At 48.1% G+C, this 22,749-nt stretch overlaps 2 protein-coding genes across 7 annotated transcripts in view; both read right to left on the bottom strand.

The window, feature by feature from the left end:
- Positions 1 to 1,981, bottom strand: part of LOC144733980 (uncharacterized) — a 33,875-nt gene extending 31,894 nt beyond the window's left edge. Inside the window, exon 1 of the mRNA XM_078616008.1 lies at positions 974 to 1,981. Coding sequence (XP_078472134.1) covers positions 974 to 1,218 — 245 coding nt within the window. The 5' untranslated portion in view covers positions 1,219 to 1,981. The remainder of the gene's footprint in view (positions 1 to 973) is intronic.
- A 1,124-nt stretch (positions 1,982 to 3,105) lies between these two features.
- LOC144734075 (uncharacterized) lies at positions 3,106 to 21,522 on the bottom strand. 6 transcript variants are annotated; one of them, XM_078616132.1, is made up of 12 exons: positions 21,413 to 21,516; positions 20,611 to 20,688; positions 20,022 to 20,126; positions 18,367 to 18,400; positions 12,532 to 15,280; positions 10,463 to 10,547; positions 9,627 to 9,660; positions 8,938 to 9,085; positions 8,338 to 8,440; positions 7,553 to 7,689; positions 6,829 to 6,924; positions 3,106 to 6,198 (listed from the first exon to the last, which is right to left on the bottom strand). In XM_078616132.1, the coding sequence occupies exons 1-12, from the start codon at positions 21,429 to 21,431 to the stop codon at positions 5,419 to 5,421; spliced, it is 4,368 nt and encodes a 1,455-aa protein (XP_078472258.1). In that variant the 5' UTR covers positions 21,432 to 21,516; the 3' UTR covers positions 3,106 to 5,418. The 6 variants fall into 6 exon arrangements, with proteins under 6 accessions (XP_078472258.1, XP_078472259.1, XP_078472260.1 ...); XM_078616133.1 differs by having other exon boundaries at positions 7,553 to 7,686; XM_078616134.1 differs by having other exon boundaries at positions 7,553 to 7,683.
- Positions 21,523 to 22,749: the final 1,227 nt, after the last annotated feature.

Here is a 22,749-nt window from a genome sequence, read left to right as displayed (position 1 = left end):
TGTTGGCCTTTGGTAGCAAGTCTCAGTAAACTTAACAAAGCGTCGAATCGCTTCAAACTCGGCCACGTGATCACATCAAGACCGATGCACAGATTTGCCGATTCACGCTTTGATTCTAGGCTGTTGTATAAATGAGCGGTGTGATATGCTGCGCCGGTGTTACCGCCAATACGTCCACATTCCAGCTTCTGCTGCCATCATGGACAAGAAAAGATAGAATCGTTATCATCATTATCACCGAATGCAAAGATCCCCCGTATAGCCTGAACAGACTGTTGGGGACAAGTGCTGTTAGCGAGCACCTACGAAGGCCGGCACGGCACACGAGGGGGTGGGTGGCCAACACCACGCCCGGCCGCTTTTATCTCCCCAGTGTTGACGTTTACACACCGCACCAGGTACTCATTTGAGGCCGAGTCGACCTACGGGAGGCACCAGGACCGGTTCAGATAATCGCAACCCGTGTTGGCTGTGAGCGGGAATCGGAAATCGAACTCGGCTCGCCAGGTTCGTAGCGCAGGGCAGCGCCAACCGCTGGCGCCACCGCTCCCTTCAACACCATCACCACCATCACCACAACCACCATCACCACCACCACCATCACCACCACCACCATCACCACCACCATCACCACCACCACCATCACCACCACCATCATCACCAGCATCACCAGCATCACCACCACCATCACCACCATTACCACCACCACCACCATCATCATCACCACCACCACCACCATCACCACCACCATCATCACCACCACCATCATCACCACCACCGTCACCACCACCATCACCACCATCACCACCACCACGACCACCCCCACCGTCACCACCGTCACCACCATCACCACCATCACCACCACCACCATCACCACCACCCCCACCGTCACCACCGTCACCACCACCACCGTCACCACCGTCACCACCATCACCACCACCACCATCACCACCACCACCACCGCCGCGCTCACCTCGTGTCGGGCGACGCCACTGCGCCGATGAGCGCGCGGAGCCAGGCGAGGCGCTCGGGGCTCTTCGCGAGGAGCCGCTCGCGAGCGGCGTCGCGCCCCGCGCCCTGCATCGCCAGCGCCAGGCGCTCCACCGCGACCCCCAGCAGCGGCGGCGCGGTCGGCGGGGTGCCGCCGCCGCCACCGCCGCCCCACCACTCCTCCTCCGCCTCGGCCTTCTCGGCATCCTCCTCGCCGGCGCCCCGCATGTGGCAGAGGAGCTTGGGAGGGCGAATCCGTCCGACGGGAACGGCACGAAGAGGATGGAGGGGTGGGTGAGTGGGTGGCTATGTGGCTGGGTGGGTGGCTAGGTGGCTGGGTGGCTAGGTGGCTGGATGGGTGGCTAGGTGGCTGGGTGGCTGGATGGGTGGCTGGGTGGTTGGGTGAGTGGCTGGGTGGCTGGATGGGTGGCTGGGTGGGTGGATGGCTGGGTGGCTGGGTGGATGGATGGGTGGCTAGGTGGGTGGCTGGGTCGTTGGGTGGGTGGCTGGGTGAGTGGGTGGCTGGCTAGGTGGCTGAGTGGGTGGCTGGGTGGTTGGGTGGGTGACTGGGTGGCTGGCTAGGTGGCTGGGTGGTTGGGTGGGTGGCGAAGACGACCCCCCGGCGTTGATGGAGCCTGCCAGCCAGCAGAACGCGCAGCGGAGGGTGCCAACACAGACCGCCAGTCAACGCGGAACGCTGGCCCAACAGTGCCCAATGTTGTCAACATTGGCGTGCTTCCTGGAGTCATAACTTGACATCCCGCACGGGTAGACGTGGTGATACCTGCTGCTGGCTCTAGGTGACTCTGCGGAGGCAATGCGAGTGCCGGGTTCGCCTCTCGCCCTCCCTCCCTCCTCCTCCGCCGCGTCCCTCGCAACCGTGACCCGCGGACTCGCCGGAGCCGGGCCGCGTGGTGCGTGCGGGGCGAGGGAGGGCACAAGGGGCGGGTGGCTGGATCGCCTGTGGCTGGCTCACCTGTGGCTGGCTCGCCCGTGGCTGGCTCACCTGTGGAGGCTGTGGCTGGCTCACCCGTGGCTGGCTTGCCGAGTGTGCAGGCCGGGCAGTCGCATTCACGACAACAACCACGGAGGGCTGAGAGGAGCGGCGCTAAATCGCAGCGTAATGGGGGGGGGGGGGGGGGGAGCACGTGGTGCATCTGTCAGTCATAACCGTCAGGGGCCGTCCATAAATGACGTCACGCGATTTTGGACGATTTTGACCCCCCCCCCCTCGTCACACGGCGTCACAGTCCGACCCCCCTCAAATATGACTTCACAAAGCTCTGCCCCCCCCCAAAACCATATTTATATTTTGAAAATAAAACATGCTTCAAATCGCTTTAAACTATTGTCATTGTAGTGCGTATTTAATGTGGCGTTGCACTCTGATGTTGTAGGAGAAAACATTTATTAAAACGTCTATTTTATTAAGTGTAACGTGTTGTCTATATTTATTTAAAGTTGCGCAATTTTATGTGACGTCATATTTCTCAAATCTCCCCCCCCCTAGTCACACATCGTCACAAATGTCTGACCCCCCCCACCACCCCCCTAGGTGCGTGACGTCATTTATGGACGGCCCCTCAGTCAACCCAAGTCGCGGACACTTCACGTGGCCTCAAAGTGCACCGAGCCAGAGTGGTGAACATTAGCTGTTGATGTTGTTGAGCAGTGGGTAGGGTAAGGGGTGGCTGGTTGGGTGTGGATTAGTAAGGGATGTATATTGGCAAGTAGGGGTTTTGTATGGTTGAGTAGGGGCTGCATTTTGGGGAGTAGGGGATGGATATGGGCGAGTAGATGTATATCGGTGAGTGTTGGGATGGATATGGGCGAGTGTTGGGATGGATAAGGGCGAGTACGCTTGGGTGGGTGTGGGTTGTTTAAAGTTCGTTGATGGCGTTTTAGGGGCTGTGCCAAAATATTACGGTAATCTTGATTTCAAGCTTTCGTGACTGCAGGGATTCATATTCTTGGTTCTTTCGATAAAGTCACGTAGAAGGGAAATAATAAAATATAAATATAGTTTTATATTTCTATTATTTTATTATTTCCCTTCTACGTGACTTTACAGAAAGAACCAAGGATATTACGGTAATCATCAAGGACGCGCGTCGATTTCCCACGTAACGTTTTTATTCGTCGTAACATTTGAGCAGACATTCAAAGAGCATTATAAAAAAAACAGAGCGCCATCAACTTGGTACAATCACCCATTCTCCAAACCCATGCAGCAGTGGGGCAGGCTGGTTGCTGGACGGGGGAATTGCTCGGACTTTCTCGATGGGTCAGGCTTTCTGAACGTAAAGCTGTACACGCTCTGGAGCACGTGGAGGTTGTCACCTCTCCGAGTGTCCGGTGGCAACGGCTTTGGACAGGTACCAGAATTTTCCACAACCGGCAAAATGTGGTGCTCGCCTGAGACGGAAATTGAGGGGGGCGGTGGATTTGCTCGCCTCATTTGTTGAAGCACATGCCGAGGAATGACTCGCGGTGCCAGGGATTTGATTGATCGGTCGTGGAATTAAAAGTCGTGGTGTGTAAGAAAAAAAACAGTGCTGTAAAACAACAAGGTATACATATAACCGGACAGTTGCTGTTACATCAGTTTATTGGAGACCAAAAGACTCCCCGGTCTTGATCAATATGCCTACTTCTAACTCCCACTGGGGGAAATGGGAGTGCATCAGCCTGTGCCCCGCCAAAATCTCTGCAAGTTTGCTCTTGTGCAAGACACCAAACATTGATTTTGACGGCATGATTTAAGCAGGCCCTTGCACGGGAGGCGGAATGCGTCAGCCGTGATTATTTGCGTTTAAAGTATACAAATTACACAACCACAAGTCAAACATGCATTAACAATGTTTACAAATCGGCTAAATAACTATTTAGTACAGTTTATCACAAAAATAGAGCCACTCTTCATACTCCGTAGTAGTTTCACACTTGGGGGCGATAATTGCTGCGCAATCCAGATGGGAGGATGGGGACGGTTTCGTTTTTATTTCTTGTTTGGGGGATTTGATGACCTTCTTTGAACTTTGCACTCCTATCATATTTTTGTATTGTTTGTTGTAACGTTCTTAACCCATGCCCCGACTGGACATATGTTAAATAAACCTTTATAGCTCATCAGATTCCTCAAGTATAAATACATATTCCGATTCTCCGGGAACTGGTCGACACAATCTGGATTTTGTATCACATGCAGGTTTAGGAAATTATAAAATCATCCGGTCTTGGGAATAGCATGACCGTATACATTTCACAAATGTGTTCATGCTATGGACGGTTTAAGCCGTAAAAAAAATTATTTTCATTTTTACTTTTTGTAACAGCGTCCGGATAGTAAGGGGAAAAAATAAAACTCCCACGTTACTGCCACACAACCCCATGACATATGCAACCTAAAACCCTCACCAATCATGATCTAGGTAATCAATCAACTTGGTGAACATTTTTTTTTTCAGACGACACTTTCTACATCACACCAGCACTGCCCCACGCATTTGAGTGGGAAACACGACCGGGATGGATGGTGGGGAGGGGCTGCGTGACATCAGCGTGACGCATGAAACCGAATCATCGCTCTGATGGCATCGCATAGTGACGTCACTGCCCGCGCACCAGCGAGCAAAACTTTTTTTCTAATATACAGAAGACTCGATTGTCCGCACGAACGACGGGGAGGACGGCTGCGTAGAATTAATTATCCGCGGCTCTCTATGCCAACAGTCACGAATATAGGTATTAATTATGTTTAAGTTAAGAAAATTGAGTTTGTTAATGAACAAAACTAAAATTTGTAATAAAGAATCGAATGAGCGTGCTCAGTGATAAAACTTTCCTGCTCCCGCGCAGAAGAATTAGCCCACTAAGCAGACAGCAGAGCCATGCCAATTAACACCACTGTTGTAAAAATATGCAACTACTGTACTGTAGAGGCGATAACGTGGATTTTTGATTAACTGGAGCTAATATTTATTCGGTTTAAGCAAGTGACTTGTAATACACATTTCCAAGAAAAACAATGAATAAATGTTTTCAGATTATTAATTTGGGCTTAAGAGCAAATCCATGAGTTACTAATTGATGTTGAAATCTCAGGTGCAGGATAAAATGATTTAGATGGAGGGTACGTGCTGATCACACGTGTCTCGCAATGACTTTTAAGACGTAAAAATAAATGTATTAACGGCAACGTAAAAAAACGCATTTGCTTCGCGTTAGAAGGTGTGAGCCGGCACTTAACTGCTAGCCCCCTGTAGGATTTCTCATTTAAAGAATTAATATTGTGTCACGTCCATGCCTGTTCAATCACAACAATGCCTGTTTATGTTTGACAAACAAGACGTTTAGCAAATCGGCAAGGTCTCACACGCAACCTAGTCGCAACCAGGCCACCGATGCTGCCGAGTTTGCTATTCGGGTCTATTCCCCGGCCATAATGTGCACAATTTCACCGGCTTCATAATCCTCATCGTCAAAATCATCCAGCTGGAAGTCCTCATCCATGTTGAGCACAACTATGCCCTCCTCTTCCAAGTCCCCTTTGATATCTCCCTTGACCCCTCCTCCTTCCCCCATGCCTCCATCCGCACGGTCGTCAACATCGGCCCGGTGAGCATTCGCCATTTCCTTCTGCGCCGTTGTGACACTCGCAGCTGCTGCTGCTGCTGCAATGGAGGAAGTTTTAGCGGGAGCGTCGTTGAGTCTCTCCTTCTTGACGTTGGAAGGTTTAGCAGGAACGTCAATTCTTTCCTTAACGTTGGAAGATTTAGCAGGAACGTCAATTCTTTCCTTAACGTTGGAAGGTTTAGCAGGAACATTGATTCTCTCCTTAACGTAAGAAGTTTGATCAGGACCGTCGTCGAGTCTCTCCTTCTTAACGTTGGAAGGTTGAGCAGGGATGTGAGGTCTTTTCTTCTTAGCCAAATCAATCTCGTTACCCGCCAGCTTAATCTGCTTTTCCGCGTTCACCGGAGCTGGGATGCTCCCCTTGGCGCTTTCAAAAGCAGACGAGTGAGCAGCTTCAGGCTGGCTACGCTTCTTCAGAAGCTCCACAACGGGCATTTGATGTTGCCCGGAGGAGCCCGGTTCACGCGTCACAACCTTGGCACTCGCTTCGACGGATTTCTCTTTTACGTTGTCTTCAGGATTGAATTCCCACTCCTCGATGAAGGCGGTTACGTTTGTGAATGGATCTTTACCCTGAAAGCAAAGAGATGAGGAAAAAAAACAAGACCTGTCAATGTAATGCGAATGGCAGCGATTATTCAACGCGTGGAACGTTCATAAGAAGTTACGCTACTCCTAAATGATGTGATTAACAAAGTTCTACTGTATGGCTAATGTATGGCTAATATTAACCCGTTTTCAATGTCCAAATTAATCATGTAAAAACTCATCGTAGTTTGTAGTGGGATATCCATCATTACAAGGCTACCTCGCCTGGTATACATGAGGTTGTGGGTTCTCTCTCGACCCTGACGCCTGCTGTATATTTGGAGTTGCGTGTCTCTCTCCGCGTCCGCCAGTTTTCCCTCCATTTAGAATCGACATCACGCGTTTAGAGTATTTGGCCGCTATAAATATCCACTTGATAAGCCACCTCTCTCGTTGGGCCATCATTCGTGGCCAGTTGCGCTTCTGAAAAAATAACTATGCAGCTCAGTGGGGCCTTACGTGGCAGCAGAAAAAATGTGTTAATCCACTCAACTTTCACGAGATCGAATATTGAACCAGACTGTGCGATGACACGTTCTGGAGGCTGAAGGTGGTGGCGTTGACTGTTTCTCCAAACACACACCGGCACAAACCACGGAGAGTGGAACTACAAACCTTTTTAAAGGACTCCAACAGAGCGAGGCTTTTTGGGAGCTGCATTAAGCTCTTCACTATGTCCACCACGTTGGTCGTTCTCTCCTTCATGGTCACCTGAAAAGAAGGGGACACGCATTAAAACAAACGAGGTGATTTTTCAGCACAAGTTTGAACGGGTAACTCAAGCACCAGCAGCGGGTTTCCCGTGGAACGCAGCGGTGGCAACGGGAGCGAGTAATTACCTCTGCTCAGTTTACGTGCAATTAAAAAGGGCCGCTGCCCGAAACGTCGCCTCTGTTGTTTTATTTGAAAGCGGTGCATTTTGACGAATGCTGAAGGGTCTTTGTCGATTGTGCTTCTGCACCACTGCCCCGATGTAGCATCACCAAACTATGTCGCTAAAAAGAGACGCTGAGGTAGCGCTCGCCTCCTATTTAAGCATCGAGCCAGTGGTTGTGAAATTCCACATTCCTATGGCAGGGTTAAATGTCTCCCGAGGACAACCACCGTTGCCTTCTCCACAAAGCGGTAGCCGTTTAACCAACCCCAAACAGATGATGGGCTCGGTCATCCTCACTCACTCCCATCCCCCGCCCCCCCAACCAGGATTTGGACTCGCAACCCACGGGATGCGAGTTGCGAGCCACTCGCTCGACCGCTGAGAACAGTGACCAAAGCGTACTCAAACAGCTCGTATTAGACGGCTCGTATTAAACACCAACGTGGGGGGGGGCAGACTGACCTTTCTGTTAGTGATGTGCAACTCCGAGTACATGTGCTCCTTCAGACACTTGGAGACGTAGGGCACGTGCACACGGCACGCGTGGCACCACACAACGCGCGTCGCCTCCAGCGCTGCGTCCAGCGCTGCTTCTGCTTCTTGACACGCGCACGCACGCACGCACAGGTGGGCACGCACGCACGCGCACGCACAAACGCGTGGGGGATGAACAACGAGCCAGGCAACAGTTAACGGCAAAATGAGCGCGTAAAACACCTGGGCCTAAATATTCGCGCAAATGAAATGCTGATGTTGAGGAATAAAAGGCGATACTGCAGCACTGGTGTAATGGTTTGCACACCGGACTTCCAACCCTTTTTCCGGGATGAAAATGTAGAGTGACAATAGCAGAAACGCTACATTCAAACACACGGTGCCCAACATGGGACAGAACTGCAAACTCAACATGGCATGCACGGCTGTACATTGAGCAGTCCCCCCTCGTTCCGTTTCTCTCTTAAAGCCTCGACTCTTCTCAATGGCCCATTCTCTTCCCTCCCCTCATCCCTCCACTCCTTCCCGTCCCTCCCCTGTAGCCCTGCGAGACCTCTGTTCTTACGGTCACTCATTCCTCGGCCCTTGCACGCCCCTTGCCATCGAAATCACTCAAATTGTTTAACTGTGTAGAGCGTCGAGCGAAAGCGGCTCCGTAAATATATGAGGCGGTAAACGCGACCACACAGGATAAACCCCCGACACGCAGACTAAGCAGGCGACATGTCAACATGCGTACGGGAGTCACCAACTTTTGTTCGGGTCGCTTGACGTGGCAGTCGGGTGCCCTTCCAAGGGGCGGTTGACGACGACGCTGAGCTTCGCCACTCTGGCATTCCTCCAGTCCATGTACGTCTGACAGAAGGGAGGAATGGGCAGCCTTCAAAAGACACTCAAAAGAAGTACAAGGGAGATCGTGCTCAGATGAGCAATAAGGCATTGGTGCTCATCTTCCGTGGCGTTTTTTATTTTACCAGGCAAGGCCCACTAAGCTATGTAGCTCTTTTCAGAAACGACCTGGCCACAAATGATAGCTCAACGAAGTGGCTTATCGTCGTGTGCAAATGTTATAGCCGCCAAACACTCTAAACGGATGACGTCGATTTTAAATGTGGAGGGGACGAAACCGGAGGACCCGGAGAAAAATCCACGCAATCACGGGGAGAACATGCAAATTCCAAATATAAAGGCGTCAGGGTTGGGATCGAATCTACGCCTGCCTGTATACCAGGTGAAAAAGATACCATCTCACCACCGGGGCACCCCAACATCTTGCCACCATTCAATAATTAATCAAAGACTATTGCTAAATAAAATGATTTACATCGAAAAGTAAATGTAGTGCAAATTACTTGAAGGAAACTGGAGACGGTTTCTCCGTTGGGACAAAGTTCCACGAGTTGCTTCATCAGCTGCTTGTGCTTTTTGCTCGCCATGTGGGAGTCCATCTCGGCTCGCACTTGAGCAGTGACTTTGCACAAACAGCAGGCGTAGTTGTACCTGTCAAGACACAGTCGTGGCATGCAGACGTCCGCTCCCATTACCCCATATAAAATGCCTGGAAATGTACCTTTTGCTGCGATATCAAAATGTTACGAGGCTGCATGAATAAGCGGTGAACGCGCCACTGCAAGCCCACGTCACAGCCACCGGGGGTAACTTGACAACTCTTTTTTGCACACGACCATTCGAGTACCCACATTTTGTTGTGGATCCCAGGACAAATCAGAACACCACCACGAGCACACGAATATAATAACTTGTTCCAATAAATGGGCACAAGGAGTTTACACAAGAACTTTACATCTACATATTACGCAGTTAAATCCATGCGGGTAATCGTTGGTCGCAGCTTTCTGCTGGATTTCAGGGCCCGCTGAGACCATGAGAATGGATCCCTTGCTTGGTAGCTTGGCCAACGCTGTACCGGATTGTGAGCCTACGAGGCTTGCTCATGAACTGTCGCCGAGAGCAAATGAATCGTCTTACAAAATCGCTCGTTTCTAGTCATTCATTTTGAACAGTCTGAACTCGCACTCACCGACATTGAGCGGGCTTGGTTTTAGGTTTCTCGTCTGCAAGCAATACATACAAAACGTGTCAGCACCGAGCCCACGGAGACACAACACTCATCTGTCAATGCCTGTTAAGATATTACATTGCAAACATTAACATATATAAGGCCTTCATGCTGCACAGCTCGCACGGCTAACCAATGCGAACCCTACCCCGTTGCACATTTAAGAAATATCTAAAGGCCTCTCTCTCTGTTTGGGTCAGGCTTTCGAGGAGCCCTGAGCTTGGCTCCTCACCTTCAAGTTGACTTGTCTGCAAAATCTGGGGCGTTGTTAATGTCGTCATTATTCAATTATTTCATTGAATTAAATATATCAAAGTGTCTCCCTGTACATCATTGTACTTAGAAAGTCTTTGATTATTGGTGTCGAGATCTGGGTCGCCGTGGTGGCGAGATTTGATCTTTTTCGCTTAGTGTACAGGTCGTGAGTTCGATTCCGACCCTGGCGCCTGTATATTTGGAGTTTGCATGTTCTATCTGTGGATTTTTCTCTGGGTCCTCCGGGTTTTTTCCTACAAATTTAAGAAGATGTGATTTGGAGTATTTGGCTGCTATAAATTTGCACGAGACAATTCATAGCACAAGTCGCTTCTGAAAGAAAGCTACATAGCTCACTGGGGATTACCTGTGAAAATAAAGTTGGTGTTATAAAGTAACCCACCAACCCTCACTACCTCCAGTTGCTAGATTACAGGCCACATGCGTAGCCACCGCCGCCCGTACGGCAACGTGATCGCCATCACATCCGTACGACGATAGATTAAGAATGCGTGGCCACATGTTTGCAAGCGTGGGGTTACCTTTCCCAGCGTCGGGGAGTTTTTGCGGGCGGGAACTTGCGTCCTGCACAGGTTTTATCGTCGCTTTCTTTGCCTCGGCGCCAACCTTAAACGTTGAGAAACCACAACGCACGCAATGCAATATTGACGGTATCATCAACAACGCACGTATCCACCCGTTCCTCTTCCTGTCTCTCGATGTGCTTCTAAGCACACACCTCCCCCACGTTTTGTTCAACACTTAAAAAATGTTTGCGCACTCCCAATTTTCTACGTTGTTTCTCCACGTTTCTGACGCCATAGCAGGCAGTACACGCATTCACTCATGAGATCAGTGTTACAGTATTCGTGCATTTATGCATGACTTTTATTCCTTCTTGGTTTCTGTATTTACCTCTGCTTCTCAAAAATGGCAGGACGAAAAACATTTAAATTTTACCAACTCTACCAGCAATTTTCTTAAATGACAGCCCTGCAGAGCCACTGGTAGAAATTCCTCATTCCTATGGTGGGGTCTAATTCTATTCGTAGGACAATGATTCTTGATTTCTCCGCAAAGCAATATTTAATATGTCTCGGAGGGATGATGGGCTGAGTCAACCTCCCCCCACCACAACTAGGATGTATTTTCACAACTTTCCAGTTGCAAAGGTTGCAAACGCTATGAGTAGATGCTAGTAATAATCGATGAGGTTGAATGTAAGCTTACAAAATATTAATAATTCGTACTTTTTCTGTTGGGTCTTTTGCATTGTTACATAATGTAAAACAAACGTACCGTCATTGTAACAACATTTACCCTGCATGTTGTCATTCAAATTCTCCCTAATTTTTTAAATATAAATTGTAAGTACATAAACATAGAACACTTCTGCAATTTTTTTTAATGAGTTATAGAAATATGCAACAGGCGTCAGGGTCGGGATCGAACCCACGACCTCCTTTATACAAGGCGAGGTAGTCAACATCCAGCCACCGTATTTGCTTTATTCTACTCCCTTCCTCTGGTGTGCCACGGGTAAATGGTAAAACATTTTTACGAGTGTGAAATGTTTAAGTCTGAAACTTATCCCTAAAATAACATCATACTAGTCGTCTTACCTTTCTGAAAACAGGATTCACACATTCCAGTATCCTATCCGGACTGTTCATTTGGAAACAAACTTTTAAGTGGAGCTTTATTCCTTGACGCTTAAACAGTTATATTTTATATACCTTATACAGGCGCCGAGTGGTGGCGCATTGCTTAGCACAATACATTATGAACCCCAGCTCCTCCCCCCCCCCCCCCCCGAGTTCCATTGTTGGCCACGGCTAACATCAGTGGCGAGTGGTCCTCGGTGCTCCTTCACTGTCCTGCACTGACCAGCGTGCTGAAGTATGGTCAAAGAAAAGCCCCATGACTGACGTGGTATGTGGGGAGGCCTTTATATAGCACTAGTTTGACAAATGGCAGTAAATTATTGTTTTCATCAAAACTAAAAATATATATTACTACATTTTATTTGCAAAGGCACAAATAGGACCCAACAATAAACATTCAGCTTTGCAAAGTGGCAAAAACACCAAATGCACTTTTTTTATGACAGTTCTTGCCCAAGAACTAAATTACCCAGGGAAAAATTATCCGGTATATTGGCAGTGTGTAGGCGATGTGCTAAAAGTGGTACAATCACTGCAATGCATCAGATTGTCATGTGGAAATATAATCATTACTAATCTACGGAACAAAGCAAAACGGAGTAATTATAACTTTTTCAGCAAGGTCTTGCCTTGGGATTTTTTTGGCCACTGCTAAGGCACATTTAGATATGGCAGGACACTGTGAAGCCAGATAAAATACATGCAGAGTAGGGGGAGTGGGGAGAATATGCACGCTTCACACAGAAAGAGTACATGGGACAGGAATCGATTCCAGGACCTTTTGCCCAAGGGCACAACTGTTACCACCGTGCCACTCTGCCGCACACATGGTATAAACCGAATATGTGATCTTGTACAAGCTACAGAGTTACGGATCATTTACCCTTTCGCTCAAATTAGCATCGTGAGCACAATAGGAGACGTAACGAAAATAATTTCATACTTACTGCAGTGTCACTTGGCGTGGATGGCTTTTGATGGGATTTTGGATCCCCCGAAGGTGCTAAAGTGGTGCTGCTCTTGGTATTCACAGAATCCGGGTGTTTTTTTTCAACGACAGGAGGACCTACTCTTTTCCCTTGAGTCCATGTTTTGCTGATAAGTTTATGTGAGCGAATGCGCTTCTTTTGATTTTTAACAAACCCAACATTTTTATTGTATGGACCTCTAAACCCTGGCCCATCTCCTCGACCTCCAAAATGCTGCATACCGCTTGTACCAGAGCCTCTGATGGCACGTTGTCCAAACCCTGGAGGTTTAAAATGTTGCCGGTTCTTTGGGCCTCTGAACCCCGGCTGTACGTATGGATCTTCAAATCGTAACTGCTCATTGGAACCTCCAACACCTGGTTGTACAACTGGACCACCAAACCCAGAATAGTCATGGAGGCCTTCAAGCAAAGGCTTAACATTTCGACTTCCAAATCCTGGCTCTACATTTGGTCTTCGAACCCAAGACCTGTTATTGGGACCTCCAAAGTCTTGATGGTCAGTTGAACCTCCAAAATCTTGCTGGTCAGTTGGACCTCCAAAACCATGCCCGTCATTTGGATCTCCAAAACCTGGCTGGTAATTTGGTTCTCCAAATCCTGGTCGGTCATTTGAACCTCTAAAACCTGGTTGGTCATTTGTACTTTCAAAATATGGTCGATCAATTGGACCTCTAAAGCCTGGCCGATCATTTGGGTCTCCAAATATTGGCTGGTCATTTGCACCTTTAAAACCTGACCAGTCATTTGTACCTTCAAAATCTGGTCGATCATTTCGACCTCCGAAACCTGGTCGGTCATCATGACCTCCAAAACTTGGTGGATCATTAGGCCCTTCAAAACCTGTCCGGGCATCATGACCTCCAAAACCTGGCCGGTCATTTGCACCTCCGAAACCTGATCGGTCATGATGACCTCCAAAACTTGGTCGATCATTAGGCCCTCCAAAATCTGGCCGGTAATCATGACCTCCAATACCTGGCCGGTAATTTGTAACTTCAAGACCTGGCGGGTCATCTGGAGCTTTAAAACCTGGTTGGTCATTTGTACCTCCAAATCCTGACCTGTCAGATGTATCTTCACAATCTGGTCGGTCACTTAGACCTCTAAAACCCGGTCGGTCATTATGACCTCCAAAACCCGGTCGGTTATTTGTAACTTCAATACCTGGTGGGATATTTGGATCTCCGAAACCTGGCCGGTCATCGTGACCTCCGAAACCTGGCCGGTCATCGTGACCTCCGAAACCTGGCCGGTCATCGTGACCTCCGAAACCTGGCTGGTCATCGTGACCTCTGAAACCTGGCCGGTCATCGTGACCTCCGAAACCTGGCCGGTCATCGTGACCTCCGAAACCTGGCCGGTCATCGTGACCTCTGAAACCTGGCCGGTCATCGTGACCTCCGAAACCTGGCCGGTCATCTGAACCTCCAGGGTATGGCCTACTGTCCAGACCTCCAGCGCCTTGAGTGCTTTTCAGACCTCCAAAACCTGATGCGTCTGCAGTACCATAGCCTGGTCTATTATTTTGACCTCCAAATCCCAGCTTGTTATCCAAAACTCTAAAGTCAGACTGAGTATCTGGAGCTCCAAAGGCCAACTGGCTGCTTGCACCTTCAAAACGCTGCCTGTTATCGGAATCTCTAAGGCCTGACCTATCACCTACATCTACAAACCCTTGCTTTAGGTCTGAACCACCAAATCCTTCCCTACTGTCTGAACCTCCAAAGCTTGGTATGCACCCAAGGCCTGGAATTCCTGGTCTGTCATTTAAACCTTTGATGTCTTGTCTGCCAGTTGAGCCTCCATGGCTGTGTCTATTGTCAGGGCCTTGAAACAGCAATCCTTTTTGTGACCCTGCAAATCCAGTCATATCACTTGGACCTCTGAGAACAGGATTGTCATTTTGACTTTGAAAGCTTGACTTGACATCCTTACTGTCAAAGCCAGAGGTTTCATTTGGTCCTTGAAAGCCTGATCTGTCATCTAAAACCCCAAAGCCTGATGTGCAGGCAGGACTTATAAACCCGGATCTAATTTCAGGACCATGAACACGTGACATGCTGTCTGATCCTCTATATTGTGACCTGTCATCTGTACCTCTAAAACCTGATCTGTTAGCTGGACCTTGATTGCCTGACCTTTTTGGCCCTTCAAAACCTAACATACCCTGTGGACCTCCAAAACGAGACCTGTCATCTGGACCTCTAAAGCCTCTCTTATCAACTGGCTCTGGTAATCCTGGCCTCGAGTCTGGACCGTGAGGACTTGGATTTGTGTTGAATCCCACATATCCTTGTCTGCTTCGACCTTCAAATGGCATACTGTTTTCCGAATCTTTAAAATTTGGATCGCGATCAGAATTCACAAAAAGTGGTTCAGTGTCCCGATGTTTTAAACCTTGCTTGTTGGCGTATCTTTGAAAATCTTGCACATCAGCAATGCTATCCCTCCCATGGCGCTGAGCATTGGAAGGCCATTCAAGATTTTTTGCTCTACTTGGTCTTCCAATTTCTTGGTGGTCTGGATATTCTGTCCAGGCAGGAACATTATACTTGTCATCATGACTGTTGCCTTGAATATGAGGATGCTCTTGAGGCTTTCTGAAGTTGTCACGGTCAGAGCTACGTATTCTCGTGCCCTGCTGAATGAATGGGTTGGGTTCATTGAATCTTGGCCTGGAGTCAAACGACTCACTTGAGTTGTGTCTGAAAATCAAAATTTACATTTCAAAGTGTCAAAAAATAAACAACCATTACAGGGCCTCAGTGGTAAACAACTGCTAAAACTGGCAGTGCTGTATGATAGCAGCCAATTCTAATATTGTATGATAAAAGTATGTTTATACAAAATGCCCATCAAGTCCTGTGACCGAGCTCAATGATGGCAAAGAAAACGAATTATTCAATAATGTGACAAAAATTATTGATTAATCCATTAAACTTGAATCTAATGCTCATGACACATGCATCATAGAAAATGTGTGAAAAAAACATTAACGAGCTTGTTTGATCCATTACAATTAACAGTTTATATACAAAGTAGCGGAATTTCATAACCAAAAATATTTTTTTGGAAAGGCAAAAAAATAACGGTACTTGACACTTTTTAAAATCACACATTCGCCCCTCCACACAAATGTCGGGAGGCTGGGACTAGAAAACTACCGAAGATTCACGCCAACGCAAGTCTTCCACCCTCCGTCAAACATCTTCAGTTCTCCTGTTGGCCGCTTGTCATTAACGGCACCCACCGTGGACTAACATGCCACACCAGGATGTCAAGGAGGAACCAATTCCTCATGGAGGCCCCCCTTCCGCCCCCCATGATCCACCTGCCGTATTTGACCTTCAGCACCGTAACCGGAGCCCTGCTCAACAGCTGTCTGGAGCAAACGGAGCAGCGCAGCCCGCGCTGCTTTCACCGCGGTGCGTGGACCGGTGGAGAGGTGGCGGCACGTGAACCAGGTGGAAAGGTGCGTAGGGCGGACGCTGGTGCAAGAGAGACGTTGGATGGTAAGGCCACCCTGGTGGCTGTGATAGCGGAGGTGGTGCTGCAACGCTGCGTAACACTGCGTGGAAGCTACCTGGTCTGTCGCTCCGCATGAAGCTTCGGATGTTCTCGGCCACGGTCATGCCCTCCCTTCTCTATACTTACAAAACGTGGCCCACACGAATGCAACATCTTCGCCAGTTATGATAATTTAGGCTGGACTGCCTACGATTCATCCTGGGTTTAATCAGGCTGGATTGTGCGAGCTCACAAAATCTTGAAAGATCTGGACAAAGTCCCATCAGTGAGCTCCTCCGGCAGGCAAGGCTGCATTGGCTGGGTCAAAGTAACCCGCATGCCCAGCCACCACATGCCGAAACAGCTTTTGTTCGGCTGGATAGAGGGGGCTAAATGGGCGTGGCATGGGCTACAGAAGAGATGGAGTGATGTGGTACAGGAGGATGTGGAGCTGAGTGGACTTGCCAATGACTGGTACCAGCGGTATCAAGATCGGCCTGTGTGGAGGAGGCTCGAGGAGGCCTGTGCGGAGGAGGCTACTGGACAGTTGGAAGCAGTTGCAATCCAGCAACAATGGAAGGCAGGGGAGCGACGGTCACAACAACGGGCGGAGCACCGGGTGGCTAAAACACAGAAAGCTGGCACAGTAAGGGGCACATGTGGTGCAATCGGTCAGTCGACCCATCGCACCTGGCTCTGTCCCGTGACCTCCTGCCAGCGGGCATTCAACACTTCATAAGGCCTTAACATGCACATAGCCTGGCACAAGCGATGTGGTGACGTCACCGCCACTTAATGGAGCATGGCGGTTATTGTTGTTGGTGCCACAAGAGAAGAATAATCACTTCATAATAATCTTCACTGTTGTCATCAGGGACTTCTGCAAACTGGGCCGCCAGTCTATATAACCGCAAGGACCACCGCCACCATTGCATGGGCTTTACACAAAGCCCGGCCCACCCGTAACCACCAACATCAACCCCGTGACCACTCACGACGACAATTACCAGCCCTGTGACTACCAAAGCCAGTCCAGTCTTTGTTGATACGGCGATAAGTTGACCGACGGGGTTTCTATGCTCATGTCGAGGTTAGCGAGCGAGCAGTCGGCCAGTAGATGACTTCAGAAGTAGCCTCCTGGCGAATATCTGAATCGCTGCCAGCGAGTGTCCAAAGCGGGCAGTGCCCTATGTGGTCCATGGTTAGAAATTGGTGACCAAATTCGCACCAAGGGCAATCGTTGACATTCCACGAGTGTAGGAGATAGCTACATCTCCTACCGGCTCAGTGACCACCTGCAACCACCGACACCAGCCCTGGTAACTACCAACCACCATCAGACTTGCTGGCATCAGTCTCGGTCACTCTTGCACCACTGTCATTTATGCATGGGATTGTTGCGTCTTCCCACCTACGTACACTTGCTTCATTTTTCTTTCCTCTTGTTTTTTTCCCCCGTGTTTTTTTTTTGCCCAAATGTAGTTTTATGCAGATTCCTGGATAACCAGCTGGTTCCTCCTTCTGAAGTATCTACTTACGACAATATTCAGCTTCTGTTGAAATTGCGTAGGAAGGACATTTTCTTCAGCTTGGAAGACAGCCCTTACGTATACCTCAATTGGCTGAATCGGGATGGAGCGGTGACACAGTGGTTAGCACACTGCGCTATGAACCAGTAGCAATACTTATCTGCTCCTTGGATCCATCTTCACCAACCTGTACCAATACGATACAAATACCAACATTTAACATTTTAACTTTTTTTTATCGGTGCCGATAAAAGTTTGTATCTGGACTTACATATGCTATATATATCATGTATATATCATCTTAAAAATGGGACCTTTTAGCCATATCAAAGAATAAAAAAATAAGAATATGTTTTACCCTATCTGGCAATAAAACAGGTGTTAAGATGTTCAAACACCAAATAGAAACCTTTTGCAAGGAATCAATTCTGCATTCACCACACGTACTTGTTAACATGCAAACATTATTTGATATATGTATTGTCTTTGAAACTGATTGGCCTACACCAGACATCCTTCTATATTTAGGGCCTAGCCTTACCAGTGTCAGACCAGAGAACGCCAAAAGGCGAACAGTACAAAGACAATGCACTCGGAGCATTTTTTTTCATGTTTCTCATCTTTATCAACCAGTTTCTATCTATTGCTGGATGAAGGTCTCTTAAGACAACCCGCATTCCTCACGGTCCTGCAACGCCATCATTAATCTCGCCCGCAACCTCTGACCTTAGCCTTGATTATCGGTCATCACTTACCCTCTGTGAGGTGACCTTTCACGTCCACCTCCACCTGCAAACAGGGGACGGCATTAGCCGATGAATGACCTCGTGAAAAAAATATACATTTGACAAAAGTGCCGTGAAATACAACAAACTTGACGTATAATGTGTTCGTGATATACTCATAATGATGCGTCTCCTCGAGAGTGACAAAAATCTCAGGCAGCAAAAAAATACCCAGGAAATGGGAGTAACGGAACAAAAATAATTAAGGTATGAGTAAACAATTAAATAAACGTGTACATTTGGTATTGAAGCTGTTCTTACAGCGCAAAGGATAACATTAAAGATGCTGTGTCTCACAGATGGGTATAGCCAGCATCATGTTGTTTGGTCTAATAGACCGGGGCTTGTTCTCAATATGTATCATAAATCTGACTGTAGTATTATCCTGAATCCCTGAAGAGGGGTACGCATCATAATTGAAAATAAATATGGGATCTCCCAGTGAGATCGCAGCTCTCGCTCACATAGCAGTTGTCGCTTGGGATTACATCACCACTCCCCCTACACCAGCCAATCAGCTTCCAGGGAGACAAACCCCATGCAACATGGCCAGTTTGACATCATCAATCAATTTCCTTCACCGGTCTGTGGCTGAGTATGTTTGTTATTAATGCTAGATTTGATCAATAATGTTATTAAAGACATTCCTGCGGAAAGAGCTGGTAGGAACGTTGGGTTGCTCGGTCAATGGCCAGGGTCAACGGCGGCGTGGTGTATTCCGCAAATATGCCTGACTGTGAGGGCAGGCACAAGCCGGCGTGAGTAGGTTAAACGTTGAGTTTTATAAGGGCACCACGGGGTGACCAGCCCCTCCCCACCCAGCCCCTCCCCACCCTCCCCTCCCCACCCAGCCCCTCCCTCCCCACCCAGCCCCTCCCTGCACGACAGACAGATACAATAATCTCGCGTGGGCTGGTGTAACCAGGAGGTTCCTACCAGTATGATTTTACTGTTATTAATAATTAATGCTGTCATCATGTTATGTTAATATTGGTTAGAATTGCCGAGTGGTCCTTATTACTGGACATCTGTGACTGGGCATCTGTGACTAGACATCTGTGAAAAATAACTTAGTGCCTCAGATTCCTCCTATTTAAAAAAAGATTCTGATTACCACAAACATCTCCCCTAACTTTAGTATGCCCAATATCTTAGCTTAAATATTTATTCGGAGCTATAAGTCTTACCATTAATAGAGCTTAGGAAATTGCTATGGTGTCTCAAGTCATATGTTCAGGCCCCTGGTGTCTTCGAGTGTGAGGTTTGGAAGCGTACACCCCCCATGTGAAATGCGACTGGTGTGAAATGAAAGGTTTGAAAAAGTAGTTGAGGCTTTTAGAAGTGTTATCGTTGTCTTTAAACTTTCAGTATTTCAGAAATGCCATACGTAGAGGAACAAACTACCAGAGGCAGTCTTAAAAAAACATTATTGGATTTCACAACAATGCGTGAACCATACCGCCATTCTCATACTGTTATACATCCAAAGTATCACAAAGGCTATATTTTTAACGAGTATAATACTTTAAAATGTGAACAACGTAATGTATACCAACCCATAATACGGTCAATTAGCACTGCTCAGCCCCTCGAGAGTAATGATCCGTGGGAGGAATGGGTCATACCAGGCGGGTTGTTTGAACGCTCAGACTGCACCATTTCCAGCATCGTTTCGAGCAGCTTCACAGCCTTAGTGTACGTTTTACCTCCCTTCTGTGGCCCCATGTCTCCTGCAGTGGAATATGCACATTATTATTTTTTTTTAAATACATATTACAAACTACATCAATTCAACAAACTCAAGAATCTCAACTTGGTGGATCACCAGGAGGAGCGTCACGGACCGGCGGTGGTCCAGGGACCACGCTGAGAACCACTCCTCTAAAGGAATACGCAAAATGATATGCATGTATAGTTAGCATATGCATCCCTTATTAGTCTCCAAATCAATCTACAGCACATGCTGAGAAAATACACATTTTTTCCTATTTTTTCCCAAACACTTGTTATGGAAATATGTATAAAATCACAATACATTTAAAAGTAAAATTATGGCCGCACAGATTGTGGCATTCCGAAGAATAAAAAATAAAAAAAGTGTATCAGCATCAGCTTCAACTTATTAACTCCCCACATCCGCATTGATTTGACGGTGTTGCGAACAGGATTCGTTCCACCAGACTGCATGTCCAACTTCAGATATTGCAGTTGTACCTCTCGACATTCTTGGGTCAGATGGGTTTCGAACATCTTCTCCAAATCTCTCGTCATTTCGGCCGGGCCACCTTTGACCTGGAGGACAAATAGCAAGGAATAATTGTATCCACATGCATGGCTTCTCTAAACACATTCCAACATGGATTTAGCTGCAGAGGCATGTATTTATAACATCATTCTGACTTGTCCACAATCTTTACTCCATTAACTTATCTGTGTCTTTTTTGTAGCACTATAAGTCTCTACGTGTTAATAATAGGGCCCATAGTTTGGGTTACATGGCCAAAATCGCTTTACTGTGACCGGTCTAAAACGCATAACCATGCATCTCAAGTCTCTGTGTACCTCTATCAGTCTCTCCGTATTAACGGGTCTCTACGTCTTCGGGCTTGCTTGACGCATCAGTTTCACAATCTTTATTTGTACTGCCGGTGAAATCCGATGAGCTATCAAGCGCTCTCTCTCTACCCCCCCCCCCCGCCACAGATGTCCCAGTCAAGACGTCCACTTCGGGTTACATGGCCAGCTACTACTGTGTCTCGCCTAACGCCCGAAACGTCGTGATATATTTTATACCTCAGTGACTTTACCGAAAGAAGCAAAGAATGTTTAAGAGGAAGCTCATCAAGCAGCGTGAAGGTCGGGGGGGGGGGGGGCCTTCCCAACCACCACCACCAACTACGACGATGACCCCAGTGCATGTTGTACCAACAGCAACACCAACATCTCTACAGCTGTTGAAGAGACGCAACGAAACAACGGCAGGTGCAGAGTGTGAGGGCCAGGGGGTCCAACTCACCGCGGCGAGGAAACTCCATTGTGTCGTGTCCAGGCCCTGCGAAAGCGAGCGACGTCGCGCGCGGTGGTGGACGGGAAATGACGTCAGCGCGATGCGTTTCTCGACAAGTGACGTTGAGAATACAAAAAACCGTGCGGATGACGTCACGCACACCCATTTAACGCTGATGACGTCACGTACTACCCCCCCCCCCCGTGGATGAGGTCACGCACTCACTCTTTGCGGAAAACATCCGCACAACACTCCTGCGGATGACGTCACGCACGCCCCCACTGAAGAATACGTCTCGCAGACCCCGCCTGCAGATGATGTCACGCATACTCCACAGTGCGTGACGTCATTAATTCAACTATGGTGGAGTTTTATAAGGGCACCACGGGGTGACCAGCACGTCCCCACCTAGTCCCTCCCCACTCTCCCCACCCAGCCCCTCCCTACCCAGCCCCACCCAGCCCCTCCCCACCCAGACCCTCCCTGCACGACGGACGGACGCAATAATCCCGTGGGCTGGTGTAACCAGGAGGTTCCTACCAGTACAACGGCAAATATACAGCAGCAGGCGTCAGTGTCGGGATTGAACCCACGACCTCCTGTATACCGGGCGAGGTAGTGAACGTCTCACCGCCGATCCAATAATTAACACAGCCAGGGAGCGGCACTTTCAAACTGTGGCTCGGCGACTCTTTGACCATTGGCTCCCTAGGATCAAACTCCCGACTGAATGGCATTTGGATCCTAGAAGTCGAACAAAAACCATCTAGTACTCCAAGGCATTGCACGCTCATTGAGTGACTAACGTTGTGCTTTGCTCATGAATGAAAAAAAATAGTTCTACATTTTGAGAGTTCTCAGGAACCAGGTCTGCTGCCGTCTGGAGGAGAGGTCACCACTTAAAGGGATCTCAAACAAAGTTCCGTGATATCCGCATCTGTCGGCCGTTCTCCAAAGCAAAGAGGTGACCGTTCTGCGAGAGATATGAACGGATACTTTTGTTCATTACTCGACACCGATAGCAAAATCAGGGTGTAAGGGGGAAACTGGCAAAAAATGACCCAGTTCCAACTTTAGACTAATATTATAGCAAAAGGCTTTTTGGTAAACGCTACATCAGTGGTTGCCAACCTACGGTCTACATGCCACTGGTAGTCCACCAGGCCAGTCGAAGTGGTCTGCAAAACTCTTGCGATTATGCAGATTTCTTTTCTTCACAACACAACAGATAATTTTTTAGTGCACGGTGGTTTGTGAAAAAACGTGGATGTATTGACAGTGGTATGAGCATCAAGAAAGGTGGTGGAAACTACGGCGGTTTATAAAAACCTGACCAAATATTGTAA

This window comes from Lampetra planeri, chromosome 49, assembly GCF_965212315.1.
Source record: "Lampetra planeri chromosome 49, kcLamPlan1.2.h2, whole genome shotgun sequence".
NCBI classification, from domain to species: Eukaryota; Metazoa; Chordata; class Hyperoartia; order Petromyzontiformes; family Petromyzontidae; genus Lampetra; species Lampetra planeri.
The sequence above is the reverse complement of the archived record's forward strand: the minus strand, read 5'-3'. Positions and strand labels throughout refer to the sequence as shown.